Source organism: Grammomys surdaster, unplaced genomic scaffold, assembly GCF_004785775.1.
Source record: "Grammomys surdaster isolate TR1022 unplaced genomic scaffold, NIH_TR_1.0 546, whole genome shotgun sequence".
NCBI classification, from domain to species: Eukaryota; Metazoa; Chordata; class Mammalia; order Rodentia; family Muridae; genus Grammomys; species Grammomys surdaster.
In genome coordinates, this window is record NW_021604965.1 from 43,503 (window position 1) to 66,317 (window position 22,815).

Below are 22,815 nucleotides of genomic sequence, written 5' to 3' on the forward strand. Positions count from 1 at the left end.
AGACAGGCGCACAGTGATCATACAGTCAGTGCTGTAAGAGACAGGCGTCACAATGATTACACAGCCCTTTTGTTTAACTTACTGCTTAACAGTTTTTAAGGTTTCAGAAATAATTTGAATTTATTATTCAACAAATAGAATATACTACACAGAATATTTCAAAGCCACCACCAACCAAACAAATAAAAATTATACCCAGCAATGTATTACAATGATTTACCAAGTCTTTTCTTCCTGACATTCAGCTGAGAAAGGTGTAGGGAGAATACAACTAAACTGTTTCTTTTTCTTTTCTTTTTTTCTTTTTTTTTTTTTTTCTGTTTTTTGAGACAGGGTTTCTCTGTGTAGCCCTGGCTGTCCTGGAACTCACTCTGTAGACCAGGCTAGCCTCGAACTCAGAAATCCGCCTGCCTCTGCCTCCCAAGTGCTGGGATTAAAGGCGTGTGGCACCACCTCCCGGTTATACTAAACCGTTTCTCAAAGATATATTTTTCCATTTAGTTACAAGGTTTGGTTTCTGACTTATTCAGAGCATCCTGGTCCACAAATGGAATTTTAGAGAGGGAATTATGTTGGGCTAAAGAAACACAGGGTGAAACTATAGTCCTCAGTGCAAGCCCTACATGAAACTGAGGAGCGGTCCAACTACAAATGGATGACAAAAATGTGTAAGAAATGTTGCTTTGTTATTACATATTTTTCTCTTCCTTTGCGGCCTCCTTCATCTTCCTAGGATTGCCTTCCCGGCTTGTTTTAGGGACAAATCACATCTCTAGTATTTGTTCCATTAGTATTTAACAAAGCTACAAAAATCCCATAGTATAGTAAAAGCTAATACTAAGTGTTTGAGTAAAAATTACAAAGATGTGAGCTCTGATCAATGTGCTCTTTTGTGGGAATAAATTCCCTATTGGTGGAGACGGAAAAGCCTCAGATTGTTCACAGAGGATGTGACATGTTTGTTTTGAGAAATAGAAAACTTCCTCCATGGTAACACATGAAGGGTGAATGCTTTCTTTCTGAAGTTTAACTGCCTTGTGAGCTTTATTTATTCTCATACCACATCACTGCACCACACATGGCAGGCATCATGTCCTGTTTCCGAACTTTACATATGATCACCCAGGGGAAAGTACATCAATAAGAGTATTAAAATCGCTTGAAAGTGCCATTTCTCTGTATACATACAAACCTGGGACTTAATAAATGACTTTATGTTGAGCCAAAGTTTGAAAGAATTCTAATTCACATATAAGCTAAAAGGATATTCTGCAAATGATTCTAAAGATTACATGTACTTTGAGTCCATCTGCTTTTTATTTTTTTTTCTTTTTTCTTTTTATCTCATCTGTATTTACCTTTTAAAGCAGAATGTGATTGGGCACTATATTTCCATTCACAAGCCTTGCTGAGTTACAAGACCTAGGGAAACTTAAGGTTTTGTTCTTGATAAAATGTGAAACTACAGGATGAATCTGACTTCTCCACCCAGAACACAGACCCATGGTACGTAAAGATGCAGAAATGTGCGCATCCCTTAGGCTGAGCAGCACGCACGAGGGAGAGATGCAGAGGGTAGCTGAGTCTTCAGTCCCTTCAGCTTACTCTCTCTTATAATTAATTAGAAATGCTGACTGGAGTGGAAAGTAAACATATTTTCCATGAGTTTACACACTTTGATGATCAGATAAATTAATTAAGATTGCATTATTAAAAATACAAGGTTTATTTGTAAATGTGAATAACTTTACTATTTATCTTTACATTTGGGACTGTATTAGTATAGATGTCACCAGCTTCTCTAACATTGGAAGGTTCACTCACTAGTGCGAAAGGATGGCCCTTCTTCCCACTCTACACTGCTTTCCACCACAGAGAAATCTCACTGTACTTGCATGGGGGCTCTGGAGCACTTGACAGAGAGGTGTTTGGGACAACAGAAAAGAATCATTACATTTTTTCTCTTCACAGTTACAGAACTGAAGATAGGAATGATGGTTCTAATATTACAAGGAAAGCCTACACACTGGAGAAAGAAGAGAATCTGACAAAATGCTTCCAAATACATGCCTGAGGTGGCGGAGAGGACTTGTACGTTCATGTGTGGCAGAATCTAGACAAAGCCTCCAGTCTTTAATCTTCAGATTCATATCTGGAGATAAAAACAGAGCATAGTGTCATGACCCTTTCTGTTCTGGACACCGCTGTAAGTGAAATCTAGTTGCTCTCCCAGGAGTGCTCTCACTGCTCACCTCACACCCCGCTGCAGCAGAAAGGAGTTACACTCAAGGCTAGTGCTAGGATGCTGACTTGGGGTCACATCGGATCACCTGACATGTCTTCTGATTCTAGGCCTGCACTTAGAATTTGACCCTTGATAGCTTAGCCCAATTACAACAATCTTAAGATCAACATGAACAGCTAACATGCCTATGAGTTAAGGGTTAACAAACCTCATCCGAGACAAATCTAATCTTGAATTCGCTTTAAAGATGTCTTCCCTGAGAACAAATACAAAATGTCAGCTTCAGCTAGATTTCTATGCAAAGCCCTGATGACAAAATGACTCCAACTAGCGAAGGACATCAGTGCCAGGCAGGAGAACACTACGAAGCATAAATACCTAGTGCTGCCTGGCTGGCTGCCGTTTCTGTGCCTGCGACTGAGTGCAGTGTGGTGAGGAAAAAGGTCTAGCTGAGCCTAAAGCAACCCTGTGGACTAAACACTGGGCCAGCTCAGGCCTGACTCATCGGTGCCAGCAGGCAAGCGGGGAGAGAGACCCCAGGTCAGGATGAGGCAGCTTACTTTGCCAGTCTTTTCCGTAGGTCTTTGATTTGATCATTCTTTTTGGTGAGAATCTCTTTCATGTTTCGATAAGCTGCTGTCTGTTGAAATTTCTTCTCTAACTCCTGTTTTATGAAAAATGTCAGCCCGTTACTAAGAAACATTAAGGAAAGAATAACAAATGTGATAAAAAATGCATGTTGTCTGCTAATTTTCTAATTTCCTTAAAAACATACTTGTATAATATTATAACCACCTGAGCTTTATTTAACAAGACTTCAAAGGAGAAGCTTATAAATAGTACTATTTTCCAAGGTAACATCATGTTAGCAGCTGACTTAATTACACCGTGCCCTAGATATTGGAACCTGTTCAACATATAAACTAACTTTTAAGTAAAATATGTACAATATTTTTCTAAACCCTCAAGTTCTAAATCCGGAGGAGGAGGGCTTTCTAGTGTCTTAAAACATTTACTTTTTAAATTACGTGTACGTGTGTATGACGAAGTGAATTTATGTAAATAGCGTTCATGCAGGGAGTTGGAATTACAGGCAGTTGTGAGACATCTGATGTGAGCGCTGAAAGTCAAATGCAGACCGTCTGCAGAGTCTTGACCCTGAGCATCGTTCTAGCCCTTCGTTTGAGGATCCCTTAGTCCCCAGGACTGTCGCAGAGCTGGCAGAGCACGTGCCTCATGTGCAGTAGCCGTGAATTCCACATCCAGTCCTTCTTCAAAAAGAAGTATGATTGAAAACATAGATTTACCTATTTACTTTATGTATATGAATGTTTTACATAGTATGTATGTATGTATGTGTGTGTGTGTGTGTGTGTGTATGTATGTTCACTATATGAATGCCTGGTGGCCATCAAGGTCCCCTGAAACTGGAGTTACAGATGGTTATGAGCCACCATGTGGGTGCTGAGAACTAAACCTGGGTTCTATGTAAGAACAGGATGTGCTTTTAACTGCTGAGCCATCTCTCCAGCCCTGCATCTATATTCTTAAATGTGTAGTTCCTAAAGTGAAAAACTTACTCTCTATTTCCCATATAAAGCATTTTAAAGAAGGTTTTAAAATCTTACAAAAAAAAAAAAAAGCCATCCAGGTCTCTCAGGCTATAGAAGGTCCAGCAGACAGACAGCAAAACAAGGGTGGAGGGTGGAGGCAGCATGTGGAGGAGGGAGGGAGCAGTTTGTTCATTATCACAAAGATGGAAGAAGGGAAGTGCCAAGAAATGATAGCTCTTCAGAACATACATTGGCTAAAATTCAGAATGAAAGGAGCTGCCCCAGCACCGTGCATGCCCCTGGCACTGTGCACACTTATCTAGTCACATCTGGGCCTCTCTACTGGACGCAGTAGATAACAGACATCAGCAGGCGAAGCCAGCTCTTCCATCTGTGTCTCCTAACCTTTTCAGCCATGCTCAGCTGGTCCTGGACTCTGAGGAGGTCATGTTTGGCTGCTGCTAGGTTCTCCTCCAAAGACTTTTGGTTTTCTGTCTTGTCATTAAGTGTCTTCTGAAATTCACTCTTAAGAGCTGCAACTGTGTTTTCCAAGTCATCCAAGTCTTGGGCCTTTATAAAATCCTATGAAAAACAAATACATGAGTACAATTCCCCTTGACATACTAAATAACAGTGGGCTTTAAAACAGTGACCCAGCATCCAAGGAGAGAAAGCGTAATGCTTGTTGTATGTGCACATAGCTTTCTCACCTGTCTGGGTAGGGGCCAGCCCCAGCAGGGTTGCCAGCAGGTTCCATGCAGCCAGCCTTGGTGGACACAGAGCAGATACTCAATAGTCACTGTATTCCAAATACAGGAAATAGGATTTTTAAACTGCTAGAGTTTCAGTCAAAAAGGAATGAGAGAAACGAGATCTCAATCTGCCGGTTAAACCGGGTAGAAATTGGCAAGTTATATGGGGAGGGGTGTTGGGGGCATAGTCTCTTGTAAATCAAGCTGGCCCCAGACTTGCTTTGTAGCCAAAGATGGTCTTAAACACCCATCTCCTGCTTTCAGCCTCCCCAGTGCTGGGATTACAGGCATGCACCGACATGTCCCAACATGCCTGGTTTATGTGGTGCTAGGGATCAAATCCAGGGCGTTGTGCTCACTAGGCAAGCTTTTACTTAACCGAGCTATATCCTAGCCCCTGACAAATCATTCTGAAAAGCCAAAGACCAAAGAAACAAAACAAACCTCTCTTGTCCTGCACTCCAGCCTCTCTAGACTACTATTTGCCCAGAGGCAGCCCGCTTGCAATGCTTCCCACCACACCTCCATCTCTTGGATGCCTTTTGGTGTGAATCCCAGTTCCTCTAGCTTTTTCATTCTGTCTTTCTCAGCCTTTCCTCTCAACCCATTTTCTTTTTCTTTTCTTTCTTTTCTTTTTTTTTTTCGAGACAGGGTTTCTCTGTGTAGCTCTGGCTGTCCTGGAACTCACTCTGTAGACCAGGCTAGTCTTGAACTCAGAGATCCCCTCTGCCTCCCAAGTGCTGGGATTAAAGGCATGCGCTACCACCGCCCGGCCCCATTTCCATTTCTTTATGTTACTCTCAACCTACAGGAGCACTCTCTACCCAGAGTGGGCAACAGCAACAAAGAATGGAACACCCACCCACAAAGACATGACCAGACACCTCACTAAAAACATACTTGAAATATCTTAACTCCAGATCTAAATCTCAGCACAAAAACACAAACATGAACAGGCAGTACAATACGCTTCCTTCAAAAGCCAGTAACTTCATGGTAATAGGACCCAAGCAATGCTTCTAGCTGAAGCACAAGATAAGGACTAATAGCAATTATGAATATGTTCAAGGCCCTTAAATAGGATAGAAACAAATGTCTTAATAAAGACAGTGGAAATAAAAATGGTTAAATTGATGTGTTTATAAAAAGATAAAGCGACATAGAATATGTTCTATGGATGTGTAGTCAGGTATGGGGGAAGGGGATGTCTCAGAGGGCCCATGCTGAGGCATCCCTTCCCCCTGAGGGACAGTGTATTCAGGGCATGGGGAGGTGAGTTAAGAGGGTAGTAGAGGCAGAGAGAGGCAGAGAGAGGCAGAGAGAGGTGGGGGGGGCCGCCCCCGCGAGCCGGGGAGGGCGGGCGGGGGGGTGGGACGGGGGCAGGGAGGGAGGGAAAGAAAATTTAAACTAAAAAAATCTCAGATTATAAAACCTGGAAGAGAGAATTTCAGGTTTTTAAGACAAGATAGAAGAAATGAATAGCTCAGTCAAAGAAAATGATAAATCTTTAAAAATGCATGTACAAGATATCCAGGAACTGAAGGGAAGGTTCAGCAGTTAGAGCACTGGCTGCTCATTCAGAAGTCCTGAGGTCAATTTCCAGCAACCACACAGTGGTTTACAACCATCTATAATGGGATCTGATGCCCTCTTCTGTCATGCAATTATACATGCAAAAATGCATAAAATGCAAGTATACATAAATAAAAGACCAAATCTGCAATAATAGGGATAGGGGAAAAAGAAGAAACTCAGATCAAAGTTACGGAAATTATTTTTAACAAAATCATGGATGAAAAATTTCCTAATCTAAAGAAAATACATAGAACCAGAAAAGAAATTTCCTACAACACATAATAATCAAAACACTAAATAAACAGAACAAAGAAAAGAGATTAAAATTTGCAAGGGAAAAAGACCAAGTCACATATAAAGAAAAGCAAGCTCATTTGAATAACCCCTGACTTTTCAATGGAGACTCTGAAAACCAGAAGGGCCTGAATAGATATTGCACAAATTCTGAGAGACCACAGATGCCAGTCCAAACTACTATATCCAGCAAAAACCTTGCAGTCATAACTGGCAAAGAAAAACATTCCACAGTAAAACTAAATTTAAGCAATCTAACAATCCAGCTCTACAGCACGCACTACAAGCAAAACCTGAGTCTGGAGAAGTTAACCACACCCCAAAAGGGGCATAAATAAATAACCCCAGAACAGGAAATCAAACAAGGGGGGGAAACCCATATCACAGCATAAAATCTCAGGAATCAATAAATACTGTTCATTAATAACTTAGAATTAATGGTCTCAATTTCCCAATAAAAAGACATAGACTAGCCAGGCAATGGTAGTGCACGCCTTTAATCCCAGCATGTGAGAGGCAGAGGCAGGCGGAGCTCTGGGAGCTTGCTGCCAGTCCAATCTACAGAGCAACTTCTAAGACAGCCAGGGCTATACAGACTCCCCCCCAACCCCCTCCCCCCCCAAAAAAAAAGAAGACATAGAAAGACAGATTGATTTAAAAAACAAGATCCATCTTTCTGATGTATCTGGAAAAAAAAAATCTCACCATCAAGAATAAACATCTCCTCAGTATAAAAGAATAGAACAAGGTATTCTAAGAAATGGTTCCAAGAAGCAACCATGTACAGCCATACTATCTGACAAAATAGACTTCAACCCTAAACTATTTAGAAGTGATAGAGAAGGATACTACATACTCATTAAAGAACCACTGTGGTAGTTTGAACAGATTTGGCCCCATAGATTCATGTGTTTGAATACTTGGCCATGGATGATAGCATTATTAGGGGGTGTATCCTTATTGGAGGAAGTGTGTCACTGTGTAGGACAGTGGACTCCGGCGCCTCCTCCTATGCTCAGGCTCCACCCAGTGTGGAAGACAGTCTCCTCCTGGTTGCTTGCAGGAGCAGTCTACTTCAGCTGCCTCTGGATGAAGATGTAGAACTCTTGGCTCTTCAGCAGCAAGTCTGCCTTCAAGATGCCTTGCTTCCTATCATGACGATAACAGACTAAACCTAGAAAACTGCAAGCCAGCCCCAAGTAAATGTCTGCCTTTATAAGAATTGCCTCGGTTCACAACAATAAAACCCAAACACCCACCAAGAGGGTATTATAATTCTAAATATGCATCAAACACAAGGGCATTCAAGGTCAGAAAAGAAACGACTACAGCTAAAATCCATAGTAATTCTCACATTACAATAGTGGGTGGCTTCAATACCCCACTCAGCCCACTCCTGCCAATAGGTCATTCAGACAAAAAAAAAAAAAAATGCTGGAGTTAAACAGCATCATAAACCAATGGCTCTAGCAGACATCTACAGAAAACCCCATGGAAGTGTTAAAGAATATACTTTCTTCTCACAGCCCATGGAACTTTATCCAAAAGTGACCACACACAAGTCTTAGCAGATAGAAGAAAGCTGAAATAACACCCTGCATCCTATCTGATCATCATGGGTAAAAGCTGGCTACCAACAACAGAAACAACAGAAAGTATGCAGACTCATGGGAACTGCACAATTCACTACTGAATGGGTCAAGACAGAAATCAAAAAGGAAAATAAAAACTTCAAAACTGAATGAAAATGAAAATATAATATACTTAAACCTATGGGACACAATGTAGGCAGTTCTATGGGTAATTCATAGCACCAAGTGCCTACATCAAAAGAAAACTGAAGAGGCCTTATATTAGTAACTTATTGAAACATCTGTAAGCTCTAAAACAATGAGAAGAAATAGCAAGTTAAAAAAAAATACATGGTAAGAAACAAACTCAGGGCTGAAATCAAAGAGTAGAAACATGACAATACAAGGAAACAATGATTAGCACAGAGCTGGTTCTTTGAGAAAATCAGCAAGATTGACAAATCCTTAGCCAGCTTAACTGAAAGACACAGAGAGATTGCAAATTAATAAAATTAGAGATGAAAATGGTGGCATGACAGCTGATACCAAGAATCATAGGGGCACACTTTAAACACCAGTATTCCACCAAACTGACAACCTAAAATAAATGGATGAATTTCCTGATATACACAACCTAACAAAATTAAATCAAAATCAAATAAGCAATTTAAACAGCTCCATCACCCCTAGTGAAACAGAAGCAGTAATTAAAAGTCTTCCAACCAAAACAGTCCAGGGTCAGATGGATTCAGTAGAGAAATCTACCATACCTTCAAAGAAAAATTAATGCACTATTCCTCAAAATATTCTACAAAACAGAAACTGAGGACCACTTATTTTTAGAAAGCTACTATTACCATGATTCTAAAACCATACAAAGACCTAACAACAAAAAAGAAAATAATAGATGAATATCTCTTATGAACATAGATGTAAAAATTCTCAATAAAATACTTGCAAACTGAATCCATAAACATATCAAAAGATTATCCGCCATGATCACATTGGATTCATCCCAGAGATGCAGGGATGATCCAACATTTGTAAAGCAAGACACAAAATATATGATCATCTCATTAGCTAAAGAAAAGGCCTTTGACAAAATCCAATACCCCTTCATGATAAAAGTCCTGTAGAGACCAGGGATATAAGAGAAATGATCTCAACGTAAAGCATTTTACAGCAAGCTCATATCCTGTAACAACTTATATGGAGAGAAACTCAAAGCATTTCCATTACAATCAGGAACAAGACAAAGATGTCCGTTCTCTCCATACTTACTCAGTATAGAATTGGAAGTCCTAGCTAGAACAAAAAGGCAACTGAGAGGCAAGGGGATACAAACAGGGAAGGAAGAAGTCAAAGTATCTTTATTTACAAATGATATGATTTTCTATATAAATGAGCCTTAAAAACTCCACCAGGGTTGGGCTGTGGTGGCACACACACCTTTTATCCCAAAATTCAGGAGGCAGAGGCAGGCGGATCTCTGAGTCTGAGGTGTTTGATCCTGGTCTACAGAGCAAGTTCCAGGACAGCCCAAGCTACACAGAGAAACACTATCTTGAAACCCCATGTCCCCCCAAAACTCAACTCCATCAGGAAAAATTTATAGCTAACAAACTTTTTTTTTGCAAAGTAGCAAAATAGAAAGTTAATACACCAAATCCAGCAACTTTCCTATAAACAAATGATAACCAGCCAAGAAAGAAATGAAGGAAACAGTACCTTTCACAACAGTCTCAAAAAATAAACTATCTTATGATAGCTCTAATTCAGCAAGTAAAAGACTTATATAATAAAAACTTTAGGTCACTGAATAAAAATATTGAATAACCAGACACCAGAAGATAGAAAGAACTCCAATACTCATGGATTGGCAGGACTAACAGTGTGAAAATGGCTATCCTACCAAAAACAATCTACAGATTCAATGTAACCCCTATGAGAACGGCATCACACACGTGCATGCACACATGCACACACTAGGATAGCTAAAACAATCTTGAATAATAAAAAAAACTCTTAGATATATCACTATCTCAGATTTTAAGTTTATTACAGAACTATAACAATAAAGATAGCATGGTATGACAATAGACATATTGATCTACATATCTATGGACACTTGACTTTTGACAAAGAAATTAAAAAACATACATTTAAGAAAAAAAAGCATCATCAACAAATGTTGCTTGTCAAACTTGATAGCTGCATGCAGAAGAATGCAAATAGATCCATACTTACCAATCTAATATACACTCAACCCCAAAAGGATCAAGGGCCTCAACCTAAGGCCAGATACACGGAGTCTGATAGAAGTAAGCAAGGAGTAGGCTTGAACCCACTGGCAAGAAGAGACTTTCTGAGCAAAACACCCATAGCACAGGCACTAAGACCAACAATTAACAAATGGGACCTCATGAAACTGAAAAGCTTCTATATGGCAAAGGACCTATCATTTGTACAAAATGACAGGCTATAGAACAGGAAAAGACTTATCAATTATACACTAACAGAGAATTAGTATTCAAAATATTTAAAGAACTAAAAAAAAAAAAAAAAAAACCAAAAAAAAAACCTGATCAAGAAAACAACTAACCCAATTTTTAAAATGAGGTACACAACTAAGCAGAGAGTTCTCAAAAGTTGAAACACAAATGACTGAGAAATGTTCATCATACTTAAAGAACTACAAATTAAAATTCCTTGAGGGTTTCATCTTACTCCAGTAAGAATGGCCAAAATCAGTAAAACAAATGGCATCACTTGCTGGGAAAGATTGGGAATACTTATTGACTGCCAGTGGGAGTGCAAATTTGTACAGCCACTATGAACATCAGTGTAGTGGGTCTTTAGGAAGTTGGAAATAGATCTATCTCAAGCTCCAGCTGTACTGCTCTTGGGCAAACACTCAAAGGAATCTACATCCTACTACACGGATACTTGCTCATCCATGCACACTGCTGCTCTACTCGTGACAGCAGAAAATGGAAACAGCTTACATGTCCATCCCCTGATGAACGTATAATGAAAATGTAAATTTACATAATGGAATATTATTCAGCTTTAAGAAAAATGAAATTATGAAACTCAGGTAAATGGGTAGAACTAGAAAAAAAAGTCATCCTGAGTAAAGATAATCTAGACCCTAAAAGACATTGTATGCTTTCTTTCATATGTGGATGAAGCTTTTAAACTTGGTGTCTGTGCTATAATTAAAAATAATCAGAGGTTAGGTACCTAGTAAGGGACTACTGGGGAAACGAGGATCTCCCAAAGAAGGGGAAGTAGACTGTAGTAGTATGGAGAGAAAAAGGGAAGCTAGATTAGGAGGATTAAACAGGGAAGGAATATGGGCTGGGACAACTAACATTAAAGGCCATTTGAAAACCTACATGGAAACCTACTACTATAAACTGTCCTAAATATATATACATATACGAAAAAAATATAAATGAAGTCACCAAATAATAGGGAAGAAAATGCCCCAACTAGACATCTTATGCCATCACCAAGTGGTGAGACTGACTTATGTCACTGAACACGGAGAAGCCGAGCCAGTGCCTAACGAATGCTGGGAAGTACTCTGCATTCTACTAGAGGAGAAAGATAACCATCACTGCCACCCGGCTCCAAACCCTGTGACCTCCAACAGTGACCTGCTTGCAAACATACAGGTGCAGCGGTCACACAGAGGTTACAGGAGTAACCAACCTCTGTTTGATTAGTAAGGCCCACTCCATGAGACGGAGCCCATACTAGACACTGCTAAAGTGTCCAAGGACATGAGACTAGCGAGATCACAGGCCCAGGGAGATCCAGTACTGTTATTCTGTTGAAGGAACACAGCAATAACATCACTCCTAATGACGTACTGCTGGACCCACTGGTAAGTGCCTCATTCAGTCTACATCGGAGAAGCTTTTTCTCACAGTAGATGGGAATTAACAGAGATCCACAACTGGACGATATCCAGAGAAAGAGACTTTGGAGCAGTCAGTCCCAAATGAGATATTTTCATCAAAACCCTCCCCTTAAGTCCAGAGAGTCATGTAGAAGAAGAGGGAGACAGCCTGTAAGAGCGGGAGGTGAGGAAGGACTCCAAGCACAACAGGTCCGATACACGCATGAAGTCACGGAAACTGCGGCATCATACATAAGACGTGTCCAGGTTCAAGGCAGGCAGAGTCTCAGCAAGGAGGGGGAACTGGACGTGGGATCTGACTCTGAACCAAGAAGGAACCTGTAATTGATACTCTCTGGCAAAGGGAAAATCAGTTTTCTCTAATGGAGCCCTGCTGCATGCCTCAACCATCCACTTCAGGGCAGACGCCAAGCCTAGGAGGAATTGCCTAAAACAAAATCAATTCTATGATATTTTTTGTTTCATTTCCCTTAGTTTTGGCATTTTTTTGTTTTACTGTTATTTTGATTTTTCCTTTTGTGTTTTGTGAGTCTTTATTTTTATTGGTTATTTTATTTATTTACAAAGTCATTTTTTTGTATGTATGTTTCTTTTTTGCTTTGAAAGAGAGAAAGATAACAAAGTTGAGTGAGTGAGGTAGACTTGGGAGGAATTAGAAGAGAAAACATGATCGAATATACTATCTGGACTTTTTCAATTAAAAGTCAAACAAAAAAAGAATTTTGGATAAGGGAAAAAATGTGAAAACATAGTAAAGATTTTGAATTATTCAAACTGATATATAGGTGGACTATGCATAACAGGTTTAAAACTAAGCTGGAAACAGTGAGGCTTTTCTCTCAAAAAAACCAAATAGTATAGGTATAAAAATAAGATTAGTCACATTTATTTATTTATTTTTATTTATTTATTTATTTTTTTTGGTTTTTCGAGACAAAGTTTCTTCTCTGTATAGCCCTGGCTGTCCTGGAACTCACTCTGTAGACCAGGCTGGCCTCGAACTAAGAAATCTGCCTGCCTCTGCCTCCCAAGTGCTGGGATTAAAGGCGTGTGCCACTACCACCCGACAATTAGTCACATTTATATAAAAATTTAATAGGCATGTTCTTGTTACCAGTCAGGAAACTATGGAGACTATTACTAATAATGAGTATAAGAGTTTCTAAATTGACAAGGGTTTTAATTTTTTTTCTGTTGAGTTATACGTACTTCTTTATAATTTGACAACTGCAGTACATATCTTACATCTGGATCTTGCTTTTGACTGGTAAAAGTTACAGGGGAAAAAAAGATCTGAATTGCTATAACAGGAAAATGGCCTACACTTGTTCAATATGAGGATGAAGCAGTGTCTTCAACAAAATGAAACAGTAGTTAATTTTTAAAAATATTTAGTCTCTAAACAAGATCTTTTAACTAGTAAAGGCATGTATCCACTTTGCTTTTTTATCAAATAGTAAACTTGAAGCAGAACTCCAAATGGCTTTTAAATAAATTCATTACCCAAAAATGTTTGTAACTGTTTAACTTTTGAGAAGTTATAAAGTTTTTCTGGAACATTCACCATATGTATATGATGTATATGTATACACACACATATATACGCACACACATATGTACATATACACACACATATATACATATATGAATGAAATACTTTTTCCTCTAGCCACAAAGTATCTGCAGATAAAATAATGTCTGAGACTTGCTTAAAAAAGACACAGATGAAAGGAAGAAAGAAGGAGGAAAGAAAGTTGACTGGCCATGCCTGGTGACTGTAAAGCTGAGCAGTGGGTTGACTGGCCATGCCTGGTGACTGTAAAGCTGAGTAGTAGGTTGATTGGCCATGCCTGGTGACTGTAAAGCTGAGCAGTGGGTTGATTGGCCATGCCTGGTGACTGTAAAGCTGAGCAGTAGGTTGATTGGCCATGCCTGGTGACTGTAAAGCTGAGTAGTGGGTTCCTTGGGGCTCATTATACCACTCTCTGTATTTTTGCATACTTGAATTTTTTTTCATAAAGATTAACAAAAAAACCTAATAAAGTCTGGAAATACAGCTCAGTATAAGAGCACTGGCCTAGCATGTATAGGCTCTGGGCACAATACCCATTCCACAAGAAGGTAGATATGTTAGAACTGGAAAAAAACATAGAGGTAACTTTTGGGATTCTATAGCAGACATTTACAATAACAACCATAGAAAAGACAGTTCTGCACTAAATGTTCATCTGAATCTCTTTGCTCATATAAAATCACAATATTGCATCACATTCAGTTAGAGGACGACAGGAGAGCCAATGATACACTAATGGACTCCCAGCAGGTAGAGGAATACTCAGCTATTATTCTCAGGTAGGCTTGTGGAACTGGCACTCTGGATTGTCACTGTTTCCTACAGCATACTAGATACAAATGAAGGCATAACTGATTGGAGGTCACTACCCTACAGTACACTGAATACAAATGAAGCCACAACCCATTATTCCTCTCACTGTCACTACAGTCAAGGAAAACTCAAGTAACATGCAGAATAATAAAACCTGAATGTAAATTTGTCCTTTACTTCCTTAATAATAAACTTGAGAACATCCTGCCTGCTCTTAAAACCTATAAAGTTGAGAAGCTAGTCCTGTAAGCTGTGGATGCTCCCTGGAAGATGGGCAAAGGATAGAGTTTCTGAGCCAATATAAGACAGCAGAGCATGCAGCAGAGAATGACAAAGTAGACAGACTATGAGAAACAGTGATATGACCAAAGTTTCTAATTTTATTCTCTTTAGATGTGGAAAAATAGCTAAATTGTTTTACCTGTTGATTTCCTTGATCGAGCTGTAAATCTTGAAGTACTCTTTCCAATTTTGACTTCTCATCCAGAGCATTTACAGCCTATAATCAAATGTAAACACAGTACACTCAACTTATATTCTCTAGGCTAACTCCTCAATAACTGTGTTAAAGGATTCCTTAGTTACCTGTACTTCAATGGTCTTCAGTCTTGACTTTAGTTTCTCATTCTCTTGTTGAAGTCGTAAAATTTCCTTTGTGAATAAATCCAAATGTTATTATTATTTTAAAGATTTATTTATTTTATGCATATGAATGTTTTGCCTATATGTATGTATATAACATGTGTGCCAGTGGACGCCAGCTGAGGGCATCAGACACCCTCATGGACTGGAGTTACAGCGGCTGGGAACTCAGCCTGGGTTTCCCACAAGAGTAGCAAGTGCTCTTAACCACTGAGCCCTCTCTCCAGCCCCCAAATTTTATTATTTTAACCAAAATGTGTTTAACATGAAGTGATATCACTGTTTGTTTCCCTTAAAAAATAATCAAAATTATGCAGTGGCTCAAAACTCCAAATGCCTTGGATAGGAGTAAAATCCTACTTTCCAAAGCCTGCCTGAACCCCACAGCCGTGAGTCAAGCTTAGCTCTAAGACTTACAGTTATTTTCTCTCAGAAACACCCTTTCTCCTTTTGTTTTGTTTTCAGCCATTCTCCTTGCCTGCCATCTCTCACCTAGCTTTCTAATCCTGAAACTTGGGCCTGTTCTTGGCCACACTACCGTCATCATTTTAGTACCTAGTGTTCAAGCTCCCGAACGGCTCTGAGCTGTGGCCAAACCCCTTTGTTTGTCCTTAAGCAGTTTTGATAGGAGATGAACCCACCTGACCAGTGTGATTTTGCATTTTACTCCCATACACACTGCACTCTGTTATTCTAAGACATACCAATCTTCTGTCTGCCTCTGGCCAGGAGCCATTCTGCTCTCCTACCTAACAGGCTCTGTTAACTTAACCTGTCTGCATCTGTAAGGCCCAGCTTAGAGGCTACCTCATTCAAGCCCCCGTTCTTCTCTCCTCACATCCACCCGGAGCTCTGTCTTCTCTATTACATTATGACATCCAGAGAACCCTTTAGTTCTCTCATCTCTGCTCCTGGAAATTTTAGTTCCTACTTCCCAATGAAATAATAACAGTTTCGAGAGTGTACTAGGTACTGCAATGCTTTTTATCTATAACAATATTGACATGTATACTGCCAAGAATATGGGAGCTGGGAAAATATTTATTTTTTATGCTGATAATTTCTATAAGCATTAAAAATAACCTATATATTACTGTATATCACACATTTCAAATGCAGACCAGAAAACACAGTTCGAAATTTCGTGCTCTGTCCTGTGAAATTCCATGTACTTTACTATGAAAAGATCCATCAGTCACTTCAGATTCTACAAAGCAAGCATGCCCTCTTCTGGTCACTGGGTTCCATCAGTAAAACTGTGACAGACTGTTTCTCTTACCCTAGCATTGGTTAGGAATGGGATTTTCCTGTTTCTCACACTGATGAGGATATTACCTTGTTCAGGAGCTCTGTTGTTCCCCCTTCATTAATTGGAACAAGTTTAGGCTTTGTGAGATCTATGATGGGCTGCAACAAAATGAAGAGACCAATCTAAAATTACCACAGAGTAAAGCAGGAATCATCGTGAAATGTTTACACTTCCTAACTGGAAGAAATAATCTATAAACACACCCACCAGGACTAATGCTCTACCACGGTAGTGATTCCAGTTGTGTTCCTTCTGTTATGTCCAGTGCCTAGGATGTGCCCTAGGAAGCTCACTGTATGACAGAGAGAAAAATGAAACCCAACCTCCTGCACCCTTTCACTAGCACAGATGGGAAAGAGAGACAAGGGCTTGTCGTCAGACTTGATAAGGTATCTAGCCTCTAGGACTGTGGCAACTGAAAATGCTTTCTGCATGATCTTCAGACCATGAATCTGTAATGGCTGAGGAATGACAAGCGAATAAGAACTTAGCACAAATATTTGGGCATTTTAGTAGCATGTCTTAAAAGTAATACCCTATGCCCTCTGACCCAAAATTTTTTAGTGAGAAATATGCTCCAAAAGAGTTATTAGAAAATGTTTTCTGTGTATTTATATATGGATTCATCTCAGCAATGTTTAGCTATCTGACGGGGAACAAGTTATGATTTAAAGTGTATCTAGTAAGTGACATCACAGCACATAATTGTTCAGAAAGTCTACTAGGATGTCCCTACCTGCTGTCGTGGGTAACCTGTCTGTTGTACACAGCTAAGAAGCAAAGTCAGGATATAACAGGTCTGATCACCAAAAAGTAGATGCTCTGTATCAGCTGAACGAAGGGTTTACAAGGTATTGAGACTGGACTGTGGGGCGGGGGGAGGGGGAGGGGGGAGACAGAGAGAGAGAAAGACAGAGAGAGAGAGACAGAGAGAGAAAGAGAGGGAGGGGAAGAAGAAAGAGAAGGAAGAGGAGGAGGAGGAGGAGGAGGAGGAGGAGGAGGAGGAGGAGGAGGAGGAGGAGGAGGAGGAGAGAGCTGTCGGCAATCGTGAGTGGCAGTTTAGGCCCCGCTCCCAGCCTGAACATCTCCCTTGAGTGTCTCGCTCTCAGCTCCGCTAGAGCCACACTATGCGGATTCCAGGTGCCAGCTACTGAGAAATACGGAAACTAAGGAAATGCCTCAGTGCTCAGTGGAGAAAGCACAGACCACACGTATGTGAGGATTTACACTGGAGTCTCAGTACTCACACACAAAGCAGGTAGGTGTGGTGACCTACCTGTAATCTCTGGACTCAACAGGCAGAGACAAGGAATTCCTAGTGACCCTGGATGAATTGGTGACCTCTGAATTTAGTAAAAGTCTGCCTCAGTAAATAAAGTGGAAAGTGATCAAAGAAGAAGACACTCAGCATTAACCTGGCCTCCATATACATGCACACACACACACGTGCATAGACAGCTGTACACATGTGCACCCACACATATGCAAACAGGCATACACACATATGCATAACCACACGTGTAAAAACAAATAGACTTAGAAATACTTAAAACTACCTTTTTATTTGAAGATGCAAATTCTGCCTTTTCAAATTCAGCAACTTGTTCTAATAAATCTCTGAAAAATAAAAGCTAATTTAAGAGAATATTCATTGAGAATAGACTTCTAGCACACAAAAGAATAAAAAAAAAATCACAAGAACCAAGCTATCACATGCTAGGGAGATGAGCGTAAGAGGGTACAAAACTGATATTTAATTACAAATGGTTGAGAATCTCACAGCCCTGTAAACCAGCTCGAGTCATCTACAGCTCTTGGTGCTTTGTACTTGGTATGTATATGATATGTGTAGAAAGACATAAACAGCTATGCCAATACATATATGAATGACATTTGCATTTCTCTCTATTTCTGTACAGCATGATTTCTCTATTATATAATATTCACTGTCACCTGATTTGTAATAGAGTTTTCTTGGATATGAATTAGTCCACAGTAGCTGCTGAGAGAGAATACTAGCATATTCCATGAGAGACAGTGGTGTGAACAAGCCCCCGATGATCTACCAACACACATATGTGGACCGTGCTCCTGCGCACAGACCATTCTTCTATCTTCTTCAAACGTCAGCACTTAGTGCCTTCCCAGTCACCTACTGAGACACTGAGAGCCGCAGAAGCCAACCAACGTCTTCCCTCCTTGACGGCTGTACTGCATTGCTCATCAGTTCCCACTTGAGGAGAGACTGGAAAACAATTTCCAGGGCTTAGCAGTGAGTCCTTCTTGATTTCTGGCATGTTTTTTTGCTTGTGTTTGTGTTTTTGAGACAGGGTCTTAGTGTATAGCCCAAACAGTCTCAAACACTGAAATTAAAGGTGTGAACCGTGCCGGGCAGTGGTGGTGCAGGCCTTTAATCCCAGCACTTGGGAGGCAGAGGCAGGCAGATTTCTGAGTTCGAGGCCAGCCTGGTCTACAGAGTGAGTTCCAGGACAGCCAGGGCTATACAGAGAAACCCTGTCTCGAAAAACCAAACCAAAAAAAAAAAAAAAAAAAAAAAGGTGTGAACCGTAACGCCCAACTGGCATGTTATTTCTTAGAACCAGCTTCAACTTCACTAATCTTACTAGAGGTTTTGAATTTATGAGCTTTTCAATATTGTAACACTTCTAAGCCTTTTATAGTTTATATTCCTAAGGTAAGTGTATGGTTTCAAATGTAGTTATCTAGAAAGAAATCTGCAATGCTATTAGGCTGAATAGATGGAAATGATACTCTAATATATCTTCAACTGTTCTAATGTTTACTTCCTAGCAGATCTATGTATCAAGACCACTGTAATATTAATCATGCTACTAAAGATGCTCTAAGGAATAATTACTTGAGATTGAAAACCAGTTCCTTGGAGTGGTTTCTACTGTTAGCAGTGGAAACGGAGTATCTTAGGGAGGACTCTGAGTGCTCCTCAAGGAATCATCTAGTGACTGTACCTTGCTGCTACCCTACCCACAGTGCCTCACACCCCAGGCCAGGAAAGCACTAGCAAAGTAATTTGCTAACTTTTAAGCTCATAGTAGGGCCTCTATCTCTCAACTGCAGGTACAAATTTTACCTGTTCTCCAGTTCGGAGACGTCTGTCTGTAGCTTTAGGTACCACTTCTCAGCTTGTGAGAACAGCTGCCGCAGAAGCAGGACGTTGGTGTAAGCTGTGTTGATGAGCTCGGATTCTACTTCACTGTGCACCACAGCCTGCAGCCCGTTGAGCACGTCTGAAACCTCATCCACGGTCAAAGTCTCCTCCACCAGCCTGAAAACACCATGATACCAGTGGCTAGCTAATCACAGGAGCAACTTACAAAACATAGCTGAAGCAAAGAAACCTACATCACAACATTTAAAGAACTAAAGATTACAAGAAAAACTCTCGGGAGAGATTAAAATGATTATATTGTGGGTAATTATTCAAATGTGTTCATTTTTAAATATAACTACATATTGAAAAATATCCCCTAAACCTTTATCTATTCATTTTTAACTTTTCAATATTATTTTTTTTACTTTAGAATCCTCTAAATTAGTCTTATCATATTTAGTAACTTAAAAAGTCACATAGAATACATACTTCTCCACTTTCTGTTACTTCTCTAACATTTTAGTAATCATATGAATTACTTAAATATTAGTATGCCTATGAGACAAAATCTACAGTGATATATTAATTTTCTTAGCTGTCTAGAGACACAAAATTTAAAAAAAAATCTAACATCTTAAAGTACCACTATGATACCACAGAAATGAGTATCTACTTCAATAGCATCATTTAAAACTGCTCCTACTGGAGCTGCTTGGGTTGGAAAGGAATTTCAGGGGATGAGCCATCGTCTTCAATCCCCTGTGTACACAGGGCTTGGAGGGTGGAAGAGGTTGGCTATGGTTCCACTGTGGGCAACCAGGCTGAGGAATTTCAGCAACATGACCAACAGTTAGAGTCTTTAACAAATCCTGTGCTCATCTCCTGCTCTCAAGGACAGTGGCACAGTAACAGAGTTTTGTTTCTTACAGCTTTGCCCCTAAAGTCTCCCCCTCAGACCCTTAGCCTCACCTGTCCTTCCTTTCTTTCTTCCAAACAGACGAGAATTAAGCATCTTGGCACAATCATTTTCAAGTTAATAGAAAACACTTTAGCACAGTTACATTTCACTAAGTAGTATTTAACATATAATTCTTTAACATTCTTAAAAATATAATACTTTAATTTCAGAGTCTTTATGAAAATGTTAATGTTTCTATATTCTTTAATAGACTATACCATATTTTTGCCAGTTACATTGTTTTCATCCACTGGGGTTAATAAACCAGATTAGGTTAACTGGTTGAACAGACTCTAGTGGCACACATCTTTAATCCCAGCACTTGGGGAGGCAGGCTGATCTCTGTGAGTTTGAGGGTAGCCTGGTCTGCAAAGAGAGTTTCAGGACAGTCAAGGCTGTTACACAGAGAACCATGTCTTGAAAAACTGAAGAAAAAAAAAACTTTTAAAAACACTTCTTTGGTGTATATATATAATTTGCCATTTACTAAAACTGAAAGCAAATTTTTCATCTAATGAGATGAATGTATTTTTTTATAGCAACAATTAAATCTTGGTTGAGTATTTGATAATGCAGGACACAGCACCTTTAATATTTTCAGAGTTGATTGATATTTTGATTTTACAACTATCAATGTTGAGAACACCGCTCTGCACAAATACATAGTATAAAATGGCAAAAATATTTTTATGGTCATTTCAGAAATGGTTGGAAATTGTCTTAATCCCAAAACAAAAGTCACTTAATGATTTTTTAATGAAACTCAGCACCTCAAATAGCAATTTTTAAAATCAAAGACTCAACACACTAGATTCCAGAGATATACTAATTTGATATTTACCTGCTGAGAAAATATTAGGTTTTTGTCATAATTAAAACATTAAGTCTCCACAAGAGCAGAATACTTACATATACAGTAAAATCACTGCAATTCAAGGCACACAATAGTCTAAGCCAAAGAGTTTCGGGCAGCTTGTATTGTATTGTATTGTATTGTATTGTATTGTATTGTATTGTATTGTATTGTATTGTATTGTATTGTATTGATGTTGGGTGGTAGGATGGCCTGGGCAGTGTGAACTGTGCCTACAGTATGTTCAGAACCAAGGCTGCAGTGAAGTCACAAGACAAAATTGGGACATGCTGCTAGAACACTTCAGAGTCATTTGTGTTTAATTATGAAATAATTTTTAGTGACTGCATTTTAAGAAACCTTTTAGTCATGCCAAATTTTTAAGGAATCCACATTCATTCAGTTATATGACCCACAGTTTTCAGAAGTTGGCCTTAAAGTCTTTTGATACCTGCTGTCCTTGAGGTCTTGAAAGCAGGAATCTACCGTTTTAAGTCTCAAGCCTCTTTTTGAACGAGCAAAACGCATGTAATTGATGACCTCGTTCTGATGGTGCTCATTTAGGCCCAACTCTGCCTGGAAAGGAAAGAACAGGTTAGTCCTGAGGCTACGGCGAAAGAACTGACAATGAAAATGAACAAAATATTCTGTTGGGCCCTGTGTACTGGTACCTGCCTTTAATCTCAGCACTTGGGAGGCAGAGGCAGGCAGATCTCCGTGCCTTTGAGACCAGCCTGGCCTACATAGTGAGCTTGACACCGGCCAGGGCTACCCAGAGACAAAGTCTCAAACAACAATAACCAAGGATGATGTGGGTGATGACGACACTGTGTTGCAGTAACGGATAGATGGACATCGGGTTGCCTTCCTGTCCTCCTACCTACCTAGCTATCTTGTAGCCAAATACACTCAGGTTTACAGTCACACGACTACTTCTCAGAAAAAGAAGGAACCCAAAGAGGTGTGGGGGATTTTCAGACTTAAGATATAGGGTATACCTTACACCCTGTCATCTCTAAAGACTCTGAAAGTAGGCAGAGTAGGTAACCAGGATAAGCCACGCCATTTTTATGCCCCAGGGCTGGAAGAACTGGAAGATGAATGAGACCTGTACCCTGACCTCATAGAGCAGCACTGGCCCACTCACTCATCTAAATGAGATGGTGGCTGTGTGAGAGGGAACACCTGCATTCCTTAGTACACCGATTTTCAGATCTTTACAGAAACTCAACCTTACCAAATACAGCCTTAGAAAGTACATCTGGCTTGAAAACAGACACTAGTCTTTTTTATAAACCAGATGCTGTTTTAAAATAGAGAAGATGCACAGGTAAGCGCAGCTCTCAGACCTGATCAGAGAAGTTTCTCTGTGCAACAGATGGTGGTTAACACACAACTCACAATGTTAGGTGCAGAGAATAAGTAGACTTACACACACACACACACACACACACACACACACACACACACACACACACCCTGCCCCTGGAAGGCTCAGAAACTGTCTCTGAGGGAGCAAAAGACTAAGAGACAGATCAATAAGGATCAGATCAAAACCATGTCTTCTTGCCAGGCAGTGGTTACCCAAGCTTTTAGTTTCAGCACTCAGGAAGCAGAGG

General features: G+C 39.8%; 1 protein-coding gene across 2 annotated transcripts in view; it reads right to left on the bottom strand.

The window, feature by feature from the left end:
• Positions 1 to 22,815, bottom strand: part of Lztfl1 (leucine zipper transcription factor like 1) — a 27,491-nt gene that overhangs the window by 3,297 nt on the left and 1,379 nt on the right. Inside the window, exons 2-10 of one of the 2 annotated variants that reach the window (XR_003713177.1) lie at positions 21,648 to 21,772; positions 19,365 to 19,559; positions 17,812 to 17,872; positions 16,282 to 16,353; positions 14,890 to 14,955; positions 14,726 to 14,803; positions 4,204 to 4,380; positions 2,806 to 2,909; positions 2,071 to 2,152 (exon numbers count right to left, since the gene is read on the bottom strand). Coding sequence is in view for 1 of the 2 variants with exons in the window: in XM_028781784.1 (XP_028637617.1) it covers positions 2,134 to 2,152; positions 2,806 to 2,909; positions 4,204 to 4,380; positions 14,726 to 14,803; positions 14,890 to 14,955; positions 16,282 to 16,353; positions 17,812 to 17,872; positions 19,365 to 19,559; positions 21,648 to 21,772 (897 nt within the window). In the remaining variant the exon portion in view is untranslated. Of the gene's footprint in view, positions 1 to 1,298; positions 2,153 to 2,805; positions 2,910 to 4,203; positions 4,381 to 14,725; positions 14,804 to 14,889; positions 14,956 to 16,281; positions 16,354 to 17,811; positions 17,873 to 19,364; positions 19,560 to 21,647; positions 21,773 to 22,815 lie in introns of those variants that run through there. The other variant, XM_028781784.1, reaches the window with a different exon arrangement.